Source organism: Pleurodeles waltl, chromosome 10, assembly GCF_031143425.1.
Source record: "Pleurodeles waltl isolate 20211129_DDA chromosome 10, aPleWal1.hap1.20221129, whole genome shotgun sequence".
Lineage (NCBI taxonomy): Eukaryota > Metazoa > Chordata > Amphibia > Caudata > Salamandridae > Pleurodeles > Pleurodeles waltl.
In genome coordinates this window covers 199,192,809-199,211,443 of record NC_090449.1, presented here as the reverse complement: position 1 = coordinate 199,211,443, position 18,635 = coordinate 199,192,809, and the positions used below count along the sequence as shown (strand labels likewise).

At 43.2% G+C, this 18,635-nt stretch overlaps 1 protein-coding gene across 2 annotated transcripts in view; it reads right to left on the bottom strand.

The window, feature by feature from the left end:
- CPPED1 (calcineurin like phosphoesterase domain containing 1) overlaps nucleotides 1–18,635 on the bottom strand; it is an 887,250-nt gene that overhangs the window by 294,960 nt on the left and 573,655 nt on the right. For both annotated transcript variants that reach the window (XM_069210177.1, XM_069210176.1), the window contains exon 3: nucleotides 10,039–10,461. In XM_069210177.1, coding sequence (XP_069066278.1) covers nucleotides 10,039–10,461 — 423 coding nt within the window. The remainder of the gene's footprint in view (nucleotides 1–10,038; nucleotides 10,462–18,635) is intronic.

The following is an 18,635-nucleotide window of genomic DNA, read 5'->3' as shown; positions in this document are numbered from 1 at the left end:
CTCCTTCTTTAATGCGTAAAAGGTGGTAGGCTCCCCGTAGGTCTAGTTTGGTAAACCGTTGAGCCCCTCTGACTGCCTCTAAAATGTCCCTTATGAGAGGCAAAGGATAACGATCTTTAATAGTTATTTTATTCAGGCCTCGAAAATCCAGGCAAGGGCGAAGATCCTTTGTCTTCTTGGGTACGAAAAAGAGAGGAGCCTCGGCCGGAGAAGACGATGGAACAATAAGACCACTTTGAATATTTTCATCCAAATACTCCTTTAGTACTTCCTTTTCAGTTTCCGTGAGGGAATACATCCTTCCAAAAGGAACGATAGTACCAGGTTCCAAGGGAATAGCACAATCGTAATCTCGATGTGGAGGTAACACAGGTTTGGAAGGTTTTTGGAATACATCTTGAAAATCCAAATAGTGTTCAGGAACTCCTTGGACTGTATTTATGGTCGAACCGGTAGTACCTTCCGTGATTATTGATCTCTTAGGTGACCAATACTTGTCAGAAGCAAAACAGTGCTCGTGACAGAACTGTGAAGACAAGGAAACCGTCCGGGTAGCCCAGTTCACATATGGATTATGTCTGATGAACCACGGGATTCCAAGAATGATGGTATGGTTGGGGGAAGTTATAAGATCAAAGGAGATGTGTTCCTGATGGTTACCGATCTGTAAATTCAGCATCAGGGTAGTTGTATCAACTGGACCCGATGATATCAAGGATCCGTCCACCGTGTGTACTTGTTCGGGAATCTCCTTAGGTTGTGTAGGAACTTGTTGAGTAGTGGCCCACTTCTTATCCATATAAATACCACTAGCTCCACAATCTAGTAATGCCATAGTCTTCTCTTGACGGCCATCAGGTAATTGTAACATGACTGGTATGATGAACAAGGATGTGGTATTGTCATTGAAAGAACTGATGGAAGGTATAGCTGCTAATCCCGTCCCCTCCCTTCTTACAGAGGACGGGAAGCGGCGTTTCCCGATGGCCTTGATGGACGTACTGGACAGGTACGCAGTATGTGGCCGGCAGAACCGCAGTACAGACACAAACCCTTCTTTCGTCTATCTTCCCGCTCGCTACCGGAGAGAGGGCCTCGAGTTGTATCCACCTGCATGGGTTCTCCTTCGGTGTCTCTGTCAGGAGGGCGAGGTTCCTCAGAACGATGCGGAAAAACTCGTGAGGTGCTTGGTTGAAAAGACCCTCTGCTCTTTCTCTTCTCTGCTCTCCGTTCCTGAAGGCGATACTCGATGGAGAGGGCTTGATCCATCAGGCCACGAAGATCTTCCACTCTGGTGGAATGTACTAGTTCATCTTTTATTTCTTCTTTGAGTCCTCTACGAAACAAAGTCACCAAAGTACGTTCCACCCAGGTGGTCTCTGCCGCTAGCTGACGAAAGCGTGTAATGTATTGAAGGACATCTTGTGAACCTTGATGAATATCGCATAAGGCTTCTTCCGCTGAAGCCTCCAATCCCGGATGACTAAACATCAGCTTGAAGCGGTTCACGAAGGCGGAATAATCCGACAATACCGGATCGTTAGATGATACCATCGGGGTTGCCCAGGCCAAGGCAGGACCGGATAAGGCACTGATGAGATAACCCACCTTTGTTCTGTCATGGGAGAATTGGGTGGGTCGGAAGGCGAAGTACACTGTTAAGGAATCAAGGAACTCACGCAGCTTGGTTGGCTCACCAGAAAAACGATGGGTAGAGGCGGAGAGCGTCGGAACATCACCACTACGGAAAGCCAAAACCTGTCGCAACGCAGCATTCTCACTACGTAGTTGCTGTAATTCTTGAGCTTGTTGCTGAATTGTTGTCAGAAGAGCTTGATCCGGATCTGCAGCAGCTACCACAGTGTCTTCCATGGTGTTAGAAGACGTCGGGATGGTTGTGCGCTGCAATCTGTCACGACTCACGTGCTGCTTGCGCCTGGAGTTTGCAGATCTTGGGGCGTGGATCTTGAGAGTTCGACTTTGGCCCAAAAAGGGGCGACTCTTTCTGGTAGCCACGGTGCTGTAGGCAAAGGAACGCCAAGGACAGACCGTGACCGTAAGAAAGTAGCGCCAGAGGGAAAAAAACCCTTCAAAAGAAGAGGAAAAAACCTCCAAAGAAGATTCACAGAGGATTCCTGAAACAAGAACAGAGGAACAGGAATCAAAAAGAACTGACGTAATAACACAGAAATGGCGAAATCCAGAACCAAAGGCTAGGAAATCAGGAGCGAGGACACTAACTAAACAGAGAGTGTTGCAGCGCAAAGAGGAGAAGAAAACACCACCCTTAAATACCATAAAACAGGAAGTGACCCACAGGAAGAAAAAGGACACCATCTTAGATAGGGAAAAGTAGATAGAATAGAATGGAATAGAAACCATAGAGAATAGGGAAGGAGGAATGCTGGGAAGACAAGGGTAACCTGGGAAAGGGGAAAAGACATAAAGGAAAGTGCAAGAAACAGACCCAAAAAGAAAGAAGACAGAAGAAAGAAGAAAAGGAGCCCAAACAGGTAAGAGGGGTCAGGAGACCCCAACAAAACGGAGGGAGACAGCAGAGCGAGGCCCCAAGTAAGCCCTGGGGCCTCGTAGGGTGCAGGAAAGGCTCGGGGCGCGCCGCGTCTTAAAGACGTGAAGCGCGGCTCGAGCCGAACGCGCGGCTTGTGCCGAACGCTCGGCTCGCGCCGCGCGGTGCGGCGCGACACCAATCAGTGGTTGGTCTTCCAGATCTTGGCTGGGCTGAAGGATTTCAGTGCTGCCTACCTGGATGACATTGCAGTGTTCAGCTCCAGCTGGGAGGATCATTTGCATCACCTCTGGAAAGTGCTGACGGCCCTGCAGAAGGCAAGCCTCAGTATTAAGGCCACTGCCAGAGAGTGCAGGGGTCAGTGGTAAACTTGGGCCACCGGGTGGGGCGGCCAGGTGGCACCCCTACAACATAAGATTGAATCCATTCTGGCTTGGGAACCCCCCAAGACACAGACCGAGGTGAAAGCCTTTTAAGGTCTCACCGGTTATTACAGGAAATTTGTCAAGGACTATGGCACCATTGTTGCCCCCCCCTTGAAGGAGCTGACTTCCAAAAAGCTGCCCAAAGGAGTGATGTGGACTGAGGCTTGTCAGATCACGTTTGATGCCGTGAAGGCAGCCAGTGCACGGCACCCATGCTGATGGCACCAAACTTCTACAAGGAATTTGTTGTGCAGACCAACACTTCAGAGCATGGTGTGGGGGCAGTTCTAGCACAGCTAAAAGAAAAAGGGCCTAGACCAGCCTGTAGTTTCATTTGCAGGAGTTACTCCCCATGGAACAAAATTGGAGTGCAATTGAGAGAGAAGTTTTTGCTGTGAACTGGGCACTTAAGAAGCAAAGTCCCTACTTGTTTGGGACTCACTTCCGGGTTCAGTCAGACAACAGGACCCTCAGAAGGTTGATGCACATGAGGGGTGAGAACCGAAAACTGTTGAGATGGTCCATTTCCCTACAGGGAATGGACTTTACAGTGGAACATCGCCCTGGGGCAGAACATGCCATTTCTGATGGTCTGCCGAGGTTCTTCTGCCTTAGTGATGAGAACTCATGAGGTTGGGTGTAGTTCTCCCCACTCTCAGCTGGGGGGGACACGTATTACACCTGCCATCCTTGGCATGGTTTCCCTGTCTTTTTGCCTCTAAATCTTGTATTTTTGATTGTGTGCTGGATTTCGTTTCGATTGGCATATTTGAGTCACTAATACGTCCCTAGTATAGTGCACCCTGTATGCCCAGGGCAGATAAATCAGATGCTACTAGTGCAGGCCTCGAAAAACCATAAAAGTGTTACTAGACCTGCAGGTCAAGTAACTTGAATAATCTACTCAACCTAACTGCAATGTACTTGTGTGATCCTAGCCAAATATTGTATTTTACAGTCACCTTTTTCTTCATTCTCCCATGTGAGTGCACCTTCAAATATGTGAGTTCAACATTTCAGCTGTAAAAAATCCTCTTTTGTTAGACTAAATAAACTAAACGTTTGCGCAATGTATAATAAATCTAGCACACAACTAGAGAACACATGATCCATGCATGACTTACTTCCTAGTTTACTAATAGATCTGCCATCAGGGAAGGAGTGTTTCTCAGTTTATTTTTAAACACTCACTAGTAATAAATATATTACTAAACCATGATGTGGTAGCACACTGTCATTTACAGACAGTAAATTTCCAAAAAATGTCCAAAAACCTTCCCACTAACTTGCAGCTCTACTGATAAAACTATAAAATGTATTAACAATAATCTGTGATAATTGGATTTCAGAAAACATTTATCATTTGCACATCACCAAGTAAAGCTTCTGACTTTTTTTCATCCTATTAAAATATTTTTTTCAGCACACAGAAGTACACAAAATGGTTTTTCACAGCTATTGAAATATATTTTGAAATGTTTGTAAAGTTGACTTAGTTATATAAATGTTGTGTGTTAGGAAAAAAATGATACCAAAAGCCTTTCACTTCACATAGGTCAGACAGTTCACCTTACAAAATCCAGGAACTCTGCAGTCACAAGGAAAAGTATTTCCATTGCAAGAAGACAAACTGACATTTGACCTCTGTCTCTGAACACAGAGCAAATGTGACAAGAATAAGATATAAAGGCATCTTAATTGCTAATTCAATTTCTGACTGAACAGAACACCTGTTCTTTGTCCACTCACCAGAAGGGTGGAGTGGAATCTAAAAATAGCTCGACCTCATAAATAAAACTCGCTAATGCGAGTGGTCCAGAAGATTTGTTCGAGCCCAGAAGATTTTTTCGAGCCCTGTATTGGGCATGCAGCACTGATTGTGCCACCCACGAGTAGCCCTGTAAACATGTCTCAGACCTGCCATTGCAGTGTCTGTGTATGCAGTTTTAAACTGCCATGTCGAACTAGCAAGTGCACCTACTTGCAACGCCCAAACCTTCACTTTTAGAAAGTGGGCATTTTCTTGCTTAACCATTCTGTGCCTCTCCCTGGCTGTGGAATACATGTCTGGGTCAGGATGACAGTTAGGCTGGCTGAAGATTTACTCTAGACAGTCACACAAGGAAGCTGAGGTGCACTCAGCATATCCCGATGGGTCTTCCTGGGCTAGAATGGTGGGAGGAGCTGACACTTGCACATGAATAAGGCTGTGTCTCTCCTTACACAGTGCAGTCTCCAACCCCCTGGAGTATGTCTGGGACCAGGGTAGGAAAGGCAGGGTTTTGAGCACTACAAAGACTTTCCTTTGAAGTCAGCCTACTTCAAAGGCAGACATGAACCTAAGTATTGGACCCAAAACCCACGACTTTTCAAACACTTCTGGATCAAGAGGAACTCTGACAAGGAGAACAGCTGTGAGGAGAAGTACTGTCCCTTTTTGTGTGTGCGCTTTGCTGGGTTTCCCTGCAGTTGCTGCTTCTGCTTTGGAGGGGACAAAGACTGGACTTCGCTGTGTATCCTGCTTGTGAAGGTTCTTCAAGGACTTGGACTGAGCTTGCCTCCTTTTAAGAAGTCTCAGGGACATCAAAGACTTCACCTGCCAGCCCCTGGGTTCTTTTGCTGAGGACCTTGACTTGCCAAGTGATGCCGAGTTCCTGGGCCCTTGTGAGTGAAGTCTAGCATAAAACAAGAAGAACCAGGCACACCGACTTCGGATGACTCCAGAACCGGCACCAGTGTCAGACTCTGCTCCGTTGCCTGCGCCCAAAGCTGTGGGCCCATCTGAAGTGTGACGACCGACACCGCAGTCCCAATGCAGCCGCAGCACCTTTGAAGTCCCACAACACCGTAAGTCCCGAGTGCCGCGTTACTGATGTACGTGACACCTGACTCCGTGGTGGCGCCTGTGGCCCTGTGGTGTGAGCACGACCTTGAGAGGTCGCACCATAGCATCTTGACCCGCTGGACTCACCGACCCCGTCAGATCGTAAGGAACTGACACCTCACCACTGACAGCGCCTTACCTCTATTGCCTCCGTAAGGAAGCAATGCCTCACCTCCCCTGCATAGCATTAAGGAACCAACGCCTCACCTCCTGCGCAGCAGTACAGAACCCACGCCACACTGGCTCCAGCGACACCTCACATCCCCGACTCCATGCCACGTCTTTCACTCTGCCTCGTTTCTAAGGTACAGTAGCTGGGATCTGTGAGATTCCAGGACTGGTGATGCACATTCCTCGCGAGTGGCATTAGACTGTTGGGAACAACTCTGTCACAATGCCGTGATAGCACCAGTTGGAGCTATTCTGTTTTTTAAGCGCTGTATTTGTATTTAATCTTTAAAAATTCATACCTTTCCTTGTATATGTTGGATTTTTGTCATTTTGGTCTTGTTTTACTCAGAAAAATATTGGCTATTGTTCTAAACAGGTGTGGTTTCCATTTGTAGTGTTTTTACTGTGTTACTCTGTGTGGGTACAAACACTGAATGCATTGCCTCTAAGATAAGCCCGACTGCTCATGTTAAGCTATGATGGGGTAAGCAGGGGTTATCTTAAGAGTGTGACCCCTTTACCCTGACTGGAGTGAGGGTCCCTACTTGGACAAGGTGTAAACTGACTACCAACTAGAGACCCCATTTATAACACCAACACATTTAGAAATTAGCATCTGAAGAAAAGATGGCTTGTTTGTTTAATTATATTCTGACCCCAAGCTAGGGACCCTTGTGTGTAAAGTTTACCTGCTATGTGAAATCCAGAACTTAGCGGTGACATCCTATACAGTGAACATGTAGCACACTTATGGTAGCTGGACTGTGTGTTTGTGTGTGTGTGAGAGAGACAGGTAAGTACAAATGGAGACATGAATATGCAGTTTTGTTTGGTTTACGGATTTACTCTTTATTTGTTTCCTCTAATAGTTGTCTCTTTCTTTGTCTTATTTTTTCTATCTCTGCTTCTCTCTATGTCTGTAGACTGTATTCTTCCTTTCTTCTTTCCTGTTTCTTATTGTCGTTTCGTTCCGGTTCTAGGTTGGCGCCTCAGGGATCCAGAAGGTCGTTCACCAAGAGACGGAGGGAAAACAAGAAGCCTTTTTTAGTGAAGGTACGGTTTTGCTACCTGGTAGGTATTGGTCTTTCTTGTCTGGCTTGTCTCTTTTCCCTGGTTTGTGTCTTTGTTTATTTTCCTTGTTTCTCCTGTGCCCTTTCCTCCTGTGGGTCTGTTAGTATCCAGGTGGGTCTTCATTATACCCTTTCTGATGCCCTTGTTCCCTATCTTACTGCCTTTAATATACCTTTTTTCCTTTCTTATTTTCTTTCTCTTGTTAATACTGTGGTTCTTTTCACCCAGTGCCTTTCCTTGATTTCTCTTGTTTTTCCTTTCAGTGATTGTTTTGTTCGAGGGTCTTCAAAAACAAAATACAAATGAAACAAACCAGTGCTCCCTACTCTTAGTGCCCTTTAACCTTCCCACCCCCCTCCCTAATCCGTGCTCCGTACCTGGTGAGGCTACGTTCCTCCTGGAACGTGACCGGCTCCTTTACACAGTTTCTCCCTCAGTTGCCTTGAGATGTGTTCCGCTGTGGTGTTCCCTGCTGTCGGACACCAAGGCCCTCCGTTGTGCTGGTCTCTTCGATTGCCTTCCTTCTGCTCGTTCTAGGCAGTCCTCCTCTGCTTCTGTGTCGCCGTCTCTGCTGTTGTCCACATCTCCTTCGTTGTCTGCACCTCCTTCGTTGTCGGCGCCATTTTCTTTGCTCGCGTCTTCCCGGCGTTTTGTTGTTTGTACTGGCGCCGTCTCTTCCTCTCCAGAGCCAGCATGACGTAGAGATCTGACCTCTACGTCACCATGCTGAGAAGTACCCCCGGGGTACTTCCAGTCCAGCTTAAGTCTTTGCACTCTATCACAGTGTGTATGTGTGTGTGTGAGAGAGAGAGAGAAGAAAGAGAGTGAGAGAAAGGAAGAGAGAGAGAGAGACCACTTAAGGGTGTCGCTGGCTGTAGCATGGCACAAGCTAGAGGGTGAGAATAGCTTGGAAGTATGCTGCCTGAATTAGCTGATGAATGGAGAACTAGAAACTGAACAGAGCAGCATGGACACTGGGTTGCCTTTAGAAACAGAATGAAGAATTTGTTAGTAAAGAGCTTCGGTTTAGTTGTTCCTCAGCACAGCCATTCCAGTAGATGGCAGAGATGAAGAAGTTTCTAGACAGGACCTGACCTTTCTCTGCCTACTTTAGAAAGATTAATAACAGTTAGGTGCAGTTATCTCACACTTCATTTTGGCCCTGATGTGAGTGCACTTATTTGGAGTCACCTCTTTAGCAACCTGCTGTGCACGCCATCACTTTGCACAAAGCCTGTGTATGGAGAGCAGCCTGAAAATTATATTTAAAAAGAAGCCAGTTCAAAACAGTTCTGAGGCATAAGACAGTGGATTCACATCCCATCATAAAAATATGTAAAAAAAAGTGGCACCCAAACTACCCCACTTTGTTTCAGTCACAAGTTCTTCTAGACCAAGGAAAATAATTCTCGGCAGAATACTAGAACAGCTGCTGTGTTACAAGGATAGGTGTCTGTCTGACAGCCAGTCTTACGGAGGTGAGGGGCATTAGATGAGGTCAACACTTTTTACTTGCTGGGGATGAAGATCTACCTGAAGAGCCTAGAAGACTGCATGCCTGCTGAGAGATATTGTGCCTGACCCTGTAGGAAGAGAGACAGTTTAGGGGAAGAGTTTCAGCATGTCCTTGGCATGAGAGCTATCCTGAGAAGTTAAGCACCCTGAAAGAACGAGCCAGGAGTGGCTTCTGCTGAGAAGGGGTCTTCCTGCACTGTTCTTTCATTTAGGATAAGATGATATTACTGCTAACTGCTCTGAATTCACCATAATATTTGAAATACCACTCAATATTAAAAATGGCATCTCATTGATTCTCACAACTTTGGAAACTCATGAAGATATACTTAATGTTTTTTCAATTTTTGCCACAGAAACGCAATATCCCCCAAGTTCCCAGCTAAATTCAGAGATGGATAATTAACATAGAACCCTAAACAAAAAGCACAATAAGACATAAGCACTCTTACGTCAGCCACTAACCCCAAGACTAGCCTTGACCATGTCACACCAATAGAACTTCAAGAAACACAATGAACCACTGTATAAGTGGATGCCCCAGTAGCCAAAAACAAATTCGAAGAGCCTGGCGTTATACAAATAATATAAAGTACAAATGTCATAGTCCCCATCTTTGGTACACTTTGGTATTTCCAAGTCCATGTTTTGGATGAGTTTGGCGCTTTTGCTTGGGCACCCAGGGAGTATTATGGACTATCTACCTATGTTACGCAGAGCCTTACTCATATGCACATTCTAAAACTATTAGTTAAACACTGGTGAATTCTAGTAGAGAACTGTAAAAAAGAACACATTTTGTGTTATAATGTTGGTGCTACCTACAATATTGTTAGCATTATTTAATGAATTGAAATTTTTATTGGTAATACTTTCTTTTTATAACTACAATTAAAACATATTTAAAAAGAAACAGCTACAAAGAAGTTGTTAAGTTTCAACAAATAAGGGGTTTGCGTTTGCACTTCTTTCTGGATACCCAAGCCTGTTTCCGAGCTTAACAAACATTTTAAGTCTTAAAGGTATTTTTAAAAATCTTCCACATATGTAAACAAATGAGATTCAAACTACAATGATCTGAATGAAATTCGGTATTCAATGCTGTAAGAAATCTACGGCCCTATTTAGAGTTTGGCAGACAATATACTTGTCAAAACATGGCACATATCAAGGCTGCCTCATTACTAGGGCCATAGGCTACAATGCACTTGCTGTCCAGCAGATGTGATATTCACCAAGTTTGTGATGGAGTATACCATCAGCCAAACTCTAAATAAAGCCCAAAATATTTTAATTCTGTTGTTTGTCTAAGAATGTATTGTGCCCTTATCATATCTTAAGCAAATGTGCTATATCTCCACTGCAGAATAAGTTAGTATTTTATTTATTTGGAGATGCAGAGAAAAAATAGCGATTTGAAAATATATGTTTGGAAGGTACAATACCTGCTTTTTGAAACTTTTCCACTAACTCGTGTCGAAGGGTCTTTTGTATATTAAAATAATCTTCGTCTTCATCAATGTTTTTGAGGAAAAGAGGGATGTGCTGGAAAATGATTGCATATTTGCACTTTTGTTCTTTGGCCTTTACTAGCTGTGCTTCAAGCCACTGGTCATGAGCCTCTTTCAGCTCGCCGCACTTAGAGGAATCGAAGAAGAATTGGGAGTTGAGCACGATAAAGAAAACTCCCCCGACCCAAAAACTGAAATAGTCATCTCCCCAGCTCTTACAATATGCAGCAATAGTGTCCGGTGTTGGGGTGTTACCGATGTCATGATTCCCACTGACAAAAACCAATGGTATGTCTTCACTGATATTTTGAAGAACACTCTTCAAATCTCGCTCTTGCTCCTTTTGCCATGGAGTGCCTGTAAAACAAGAATGTTAATTGCTATGGGTTTGTTATAAAATATGTATTGTACACAATGATTTTTTATCATATTTCATACCTATTTTGCTGCACAGAAATAAACAAGCATTGGCAGAGCCAATAGGTCTCGCCCTTTTTAATATTTAGCTATGTAGCACATTAAACCTTTATCAGAAATAAACTGTGTTTGTGCATTCCTTTGTACACTTGATATTAGACTGCAATAGTCAGAACATCCCCCAGAGGACACCACAATAAAAATGTTATTAGGAAGAAACATGGTCATGTAACCATATAGTCAACCTTAGAGGGCATAACCACATGAAAAGAGAAGGGCAAACAGCACTGCAGTGTAACCATATATTCAGCCCCTAGAGTGCATAGTTCATTACACAATTTCAGATGTAGTATGCATGCAAGAATATTAATACAAACAAGGCCATTAGAACACAAACTACTCCCAGCAGGAAAGTAAAAAAGCTCCAATCATGAAAGAGCTTAAAAAGACATTGAATGGTGGAGGAGGTTATGATTTTAGGGTCCCCCCAACCTAGAGTGGGGACCCAGGAGATGAGCTAGACAGAAAGAGCACGTCGCGTTGAACACTTTGGCGGTGGTGGTCCCACACAGGCTGAGTTATGGGCAAAAATGTGTTGTAATAGGACCACCCCGCAAAGCATTATGGGGTAAGTTTCCCTAGTGCAGTGAATATTGTAGTATTGGCTCTCTCGCTGTGCCGGGGAGAGCAGCTTTGAGGGTTTCTCTCGTGTTTTTTCCATTTAAAAGGCACCAGTCTGTATATTTTTCAGTTGCTAAACTTGGGAAGAGTTTAGGAATGGGGTTGCAAATTTAACCGGTGCTCATGGTAAGCCTCCAATCTTATGGTCGAGTTTGCGCTACATGAATAAATGAAAAAGAATCCCCCTCCAGCTTGTAGCCTTTGTCGGGTGCAGACACAGCAGACAAACAGCAAGATGCCAGAGGAAGTAACAACATTCCACCACATGTGCGAAGCGGAGAGGCAAAAGAAAAAAGTAGTGCGCAGACACTAAGGTATATGGCCGATCATTCAATAATCCATGTAATAGGGTCAGTCTCCAAGGCGATAACAAAACAGCCTCAAGGCGGGACAAACCTAAAGCATTTACCTAACAAACCACAGGAATTTTAAAAGGCAGGCCAAGGAACAAATAAAAGTGATAGGCATGTGATGAGAGTGTGTGAAGTAGATTTCAGCATGTCAAGAGGTATTGTGTTCCCTGAAGATATTGTTATAGCATCCGGTATAGTTTCTAAAACCAAGGAGGGAACTGTAACATTTTTGGAGAGAAGGAAAAGTGTCAGATGTCACCTACTACTGAATTATACATGTATAAAGAAGAGTTAGGAGCCAGACAACCCTGTTAGTGATTCTCTCTCACCAACAGCTGATTTGCAAAGCCCCTCCCTGGAACCTGAAACTCATATACACACTAGAAATGATATTTCAAAGCAGACTAATATTTTTATGAACCATTCCCCGACAAACAATATGAATAAGAATTATTTCTTTGACTTTATCGGCTCACAAAATAAGGAATAGACTGAACCTTAAACACATTCCAATCATGTTTAAACACACATCGAATGAAGTCCCTGGACCAGATTCCACGCAGCGGACACTACGCCTGGATGCCCTCATGGGTGATAAGTGCACCTACATATCTGAATTGATTGAATGACATGTCAAACCAGTTAGTTATGCCACTGCCCTGGTGAATTGTAGCAGTTTGTATCAGAATATCTTTGCTTAGACGTGCATCGTCTGACTCATCTTTATGTCATGATGCTCCAAATCAGATATCGGGCTCTAATCAACCGGCTCGTTTGCCTTGCTCTCCCCTTACTTTTTTTCTAATATGATAGTCGCTAGAGCATGGAAGTGTCTGCCCAAGCTCGATATGTGTTTCAGTTGTACTGAATGATGAACAAACAGTTTGATTCAGATTTCAGGAAACGTGCACAAGCTACCGTTATTATATCTTGTCGGCTCCAAACCGGGCAGAACCTATTATAGTTGTTGAGCAATGTGAAAACTAGACGCTGCGCATTTTAGCACAATCCCTTCTCTGGTTTGGCAACATGAGCTACAGAAAAGGACTGAAAATATGTGACAGTTGTGCACACATCATTTTAAAGCTACGATGTCTGTGTTCCGCAAGGCCTAGTTAGTATTTTGTGACCTAACTACTGTCATGTACTACATCAAAGAAATATGCCTATTTTTCCAACTCTAGATTGTCTATACAATTTTTTATCTATTACTTGGAGATATTACCATGTCATGTACAACAGAATAATACAGTGATGGGTGGTGATCCATGGCGGCTGGCAAAGTGACCAACACAGGTACATACACTCAGATAACTGCAAATCATTGAAATGATTCAGGGTCCATGGTGCCTCATATTACTCATTCTCATTGCATTCATAAAGTGTTTGCTGTGCCATGAGGGATATATAACAATTCACTAGTTTAAAATCTGTGTGCGCAAGGGTTTATAGGGAAAATTAACTAAATATGTCAAGACGACAGTAGTTCCTAAAAATGTATGGGTTAATCCCACAGATTATTTTTTTGACCTGCAAATACAATTGAACAGCAGCTATACTGACAACTTTCACATCTTAATTAGTAATCTTAATTTCTGCTTGTAGGGTTGTTACAGAATTCATCAAACCAGACTATCTACAATCATAACCAGAGCAAGCCTTTGACACTATGCATGAGAACCTGTGCACCCCAGGGCATTGCATAAAACAACCATTGGCAAAGCCAATAGGCCTCACGTATGAGAGCTATTGGCTTTGTCAATGTTTTCACCCATGATGTACAGAAGCACAGCTGCTGAAAGTAAACAAGCATTGGCAAAACCAATAGATCTCGCCTATGCAAGAGTTATTGGCTTTTCAAATGTGTCTTAGCCATGTTGTTCATCAGGGTGGCTGGCAGCATGGCTAAACATTAGTGACATAAAGGAGAGTGGCGTGGAGTGTTGTGGAGTAGAATGACAAATAGTGTTGTAGAGTGGAGTGGCAGAGAGTGTTGTACACTGAAGTGGCAAAGTGTTGAGTCACGTATAGTGGCAGACACTGAAGTGGCACAGTGTAGAGTGGACTGGTGTAGAGTACATTGGTGTTGAGTGTTGCACAGTATAGTGGCCTAGAGTGCAGTGGCATTTAATGCAGTGGTATTGAATTCAGTGGCGTACAGACAGCGTAGTAGAATACAGTGGTGTAGATTAGGGTAGAGCATAGTAGAATGCAGTGGTACATAGTGGAGTGGCACAGAGTTGAGTGGTACAGAGCAGAGTGGCATAGTAGAGTGATGCAGAGTAGAGTGGCATAGAGTCCAGTGGTATAGACTAGAGCAGCACAGAGTAGAGTGGCATAGAGTGACGTAGAGTGCAGTGGTGAAGAGTCCAGTGGGATGGAGCGGTGTAAAGTGGAGTGGTGCAGAGCAGAGTGCAGTGATGTGGAATGGTACAGAATAGAGTGGATTGGCATAGAGGGGAGTATTCATGGTTTGGTGGCACACTGACATTATAGACAACACATTTTCAATTGAAATGACCAGTACATTTGCAAAGACATACATTTTTACTAATAAAAACGATTTAGTGCAAAGACAATGTGTGGAAATTGTATCACCTAGTTTATAGATTCGTTTTGATCATGTGAAAGTATTTGTTTCCAACACACTTCAGAAGTAACAAAAATGTGCTTCATTTGTTAGTTCATAATTCTGATATATTCTGAAATACTTACCCAGTATACTTAAATGTTGTCGTGTGCTAAACAAAACTCCTTTCTACCAGCAGTATCCAGCAAGATTATCACATAAACCCCCTCACATTGAAGTCAGAGAAAGAAAAGTAAACATACGCCTTTAAAAGAAAGCACCTGACATTTGGCACAGCAAATGTGATGCAATAAGTACAAGATTTAAAGGCCTGTGAAAGCGAGTTTGTGGAAGAATCCAGTAAACATCGTTTAGGCAACAGGAAGGACAAACAGAACCTAGAGAGACTAAAACGAATAAAGCCAGCAAATAGAAATCCAGAAAGTGTGAGTTACAAACCACACAGCTAATGGTAATCAATAAGCAGAATGCATTCCTAGCTCAACTTTCTGAAAGTCTCCAAGATGGCTTTAGCAAACTAGACATATGCATTGTCTAGTAGGCTGCGACCTAAAAAAGCACTAAGGCTGCGTCACTGCATTTTTTTTTATTGGTGGTGGGAGGAAGGGTGGGATATGAGGTCTGTGAAAAAAAAGTGCCATGTTACAGCCAGCTGAGGATTCTCTAGGCATTTGCTTAGTTTTTCCAGTGTGTTAGAATTGCCCACATTTGTCTACAGTTTAACCTGTTGGCCTACCACCACTTTTCTGTTACCAGAATTCTGTCAGGCATGACATGGTGAACAACAAGGTAAGATGCTTTTTCTGGGCTGCGCTGCTGTCTGGTGCAAGGCTGGTTCCCTTCCAGCTCTATGCATTTGTGCTGCGAAAAAGCAAAATGCAACAGCAACCAAGACCACCACCACAAACCATAAATATGCCCTTGGCATGGTAAAAAGAGTGGCCCAGACTTGTGATTCACATCGCTACTTGTAGCAAGAATGAGCTACCCTTCTCGTACCCACCCCAGTAACACACATAAAACAATACACTCTGACAGTCAAACAAGGCTAGTGGTGTGAAACTGGACAATTTGATGTAACACTTCACAAAATCCCATGAATATGCTCAGAGCAAAATGTGGTTTTCCAGTATCATGCATGCATTTTTATACATAAGTATGTACCACACCTAAAAATAACGAAAGGAGAGTAGTTACAGTGGAAAATGCCCTTACAATTTTTGTGTGAATCAGTTTCTAAGGTACAACACTACACAAAATTGCATAATGCAACTTTTTGAAAACATATAGTGAAATTCAGCAGTTTCACAAATTTCAGTGGCTTAATTAGGATGTCACCTAGGCAAAAACAAGACATATGAAAGTGGAAGCATAACCCATCTCACTGCATCAGCCATGGTAGCCAGCAAAATATCTTATACAGTACAAACATTCTACAACTCATAAAGGCAAGCCAGAGTCTTAGCAGCACACAAAGTGGAAGTATGGCTGCACATGGTGACATCACTGGTACTTGGTTGTGAGAGAGCTTGGTTACAGAATAATATGTGAAGGGTCATGGAAACTAGAACTGCAGGAAAGGACATGAAATCCTTGTGTGGGTCAGACCACCTGATGGAGTTTAGTAAAATATTAAGGGTCTGGATTTAGAGTTGGTGGATATCAGATTGTTGTGATTCCAAAATGACGTAAAAGCCGGTGAACTTATTACAGGTACGTTTAAAAAAAAAAAAAGAATCGCTCCGACCAAGGGAACCACTGCTTCACTGCTCCGCGACCCCATCCATTCTCATTGGAACTCACAGAGCCTCCACGGCAACAGAACCCCACACATAACCATTCTTTACAAAGACGGAGATAGATCAGCATTCTTTTACAACGACAGAGATCAATCATTTATTTATTTTTATGTTTTACATTAATAGGGATAAGTAAACTATACATAAAGATACATAAAGATAACAACGTTACATCAACACCCCCTTAAAAAAATGGAGCGGATAGAATAAGTTACAGAGTAATTGCGCTACGAAGCGAATCAGCCTAATATCTATAACAATCCTTGAGTTTCCACGGTACCTGTTTCCCATGGACAGATCTTCGTGGGATGTGTTCTTGTTCCAACTCCTCACCAGCATCACTGGACAACTAACTATTCCTGGTTCTGGACAAAACCCTATCAGTTCCATTAATCGACTTATCAAGCTCAACTCCTTTAACCTTAACAACTTGACACATACTACATCTCCTGGTCAAAACACCTGGACTTTAGTTGATTTTTTAAAGTCATACCTACACTTAATTTTTCCTTCACTTTTACCAGCATTTGACCTGGGCCCAATTTACCAATGAGTTTACCTTCTACCGCCTTGGCTAACCAGGCAGGAAACAATCTAGACGTAGCCCACCTTCCCTTCAGAAGTTCAAATGGAGAAACCTTTGTGAGGGAATGTGGAGTAGTGCGATAAAACCAAAGCATAGACCTCACTGCTTCCATGACGTCATACCCATTATTTTTAGCCCACTTGATACATTCCATCACCACTCTGTTCATTCGTTCCACCGACCCATTGGTTTGATGATGATAAAGGGAACTTCTCAAGTGTTTCACTCCAGCTTCCCCCCAAAAGATTTCCATCTCATGATTAACAAACTGGACACCATTATCTGACACAATGTACTCCGGAAACCCTTCCCTCATAAAAATGTCTTTCAAAAATTGTATGGCACTGCCAACCATGGGATCTGAAAAAAAAACGAACCTCCAGCCATTTGCTGTGATAGTCCATCAACACGAAGGCATACGTGAGTGGTAAGGAAGAAAATGAAACGGTTCCACCATATCAATAGCGACCTTCACCCAAGCTTTCTCAAGCACAGGTATAGGTTGTAAAGGGGGCGTCACAACTTTATACCCCTTTTCAGCTCAACTACAGACCACACACTTATTGACCAACACATCCACCTCTTTGTCCATGGAGGGCCACCAATAATGAGCTTTCAATCGTCTCTTTGTCATGGTAGAACCTAAGTGCCCTTCATGAGCATGACTAATCAACATAGAACGGATATCCCCCGGGGGTACACACTTTTTATTCCTCAACACTACACCGTCCTCAATATACAATTCTTCACAGATTATTGAGTAAGGTTGCAACTCAGTACTTAAACACCTCTTCTTGGGTCACCCATTGACTATACACTCCTTAACTCAATTCAACACCTCATCTGTGCTGTCAGCATCCTTTCAAACAGTTTCAGAGCAAACCTTTGATTCATCTACATCAATGGCAGCTATAAAACAATCTTCCATATCTTCATCAATGTGAAAACCATCCTGTTCAGAAATAGGTATCCGTGACAAAAAGTCTGCCGTAAAATTTGCCTTCCCTGGAATGCATCTCACCTGAAAATTATACTGTAATAATTTTGTTGTAAGACATGCAATGCGTGGCATAGTGTAGTTAATTTTATCACCACTCAGAATATACACCAACGGCTTATGATCCATTTGTATAACAAAACTCCTTCTCAAAACATAACTCCTGAACTTCTCACTCGCCCAGTAACAAGCAAGTAATTCCTTTTCAATTACCGAGTAATTGAGCTCAGACTCACGCAGCACTCTTGAGCGCATAACTAATGATCTTCTCATCTTCACTGGAACCCTGAGACAAAACTGCACCCAACCCATATATACTGGCATCCACAGTAATGATACATTCCTTGCAAGGGTCATAAGGACTCAGTGATCTAGCAGTGGCCAACTCCTTTTTGACACAGTCAAAGGTTTTTTGACATTCACTGTCCCACACAAATGGAACTTTGTTTTTCAACATATCAGACAACACTTTCATTTTGGAAGCATACGCTGGGATGAATCTAGCATAATACTCGCACATGCCAATGAGCGAGCACAATTTGTCTTTATTCTTGGGAGCATCCAACACAGCCTTAACCAAACCAGGTCGAGGTGCTATACCTTTAATGGACACACTGTGCCCCAAAAATTAAATTCACACTTTTCTTTTTTCACAATGACTCCATTCATCTGAAAAATGTTCAGAACCGATCTAATGACTCTGTCATGTTCTTCCAAACTTTCAGCAATAATCAACACATCACCTTGGAAAACTAACGCACCCTTGATGTTTCCTAACAACTTATGCGCTGGAAGCCCAAGGCTGCGGATGCTAACCCAAACGGGATCCTACAAAATTGAAATGTGCCAAATGGCAAATTGAAGGCTGTAAAATGGCGAGACTCCTCATCTAGCACCACTTGGTGGTACGCTGATGCAAGATCAATCTTCGAAAACCACATAGCGCCCTTTGGTTCTTTCAAGAGATCACTAATTTTAGGTGAAGGATATGAGTCCACCCATATTTCCTTGTTGAGACTCCTCAAATCAAAACACAAACGCATGTCCCCATTGTATTTCTGGGCAACAACTAAAGGTGAATGCCATAAACTGGAGTCAATAGGGTCTA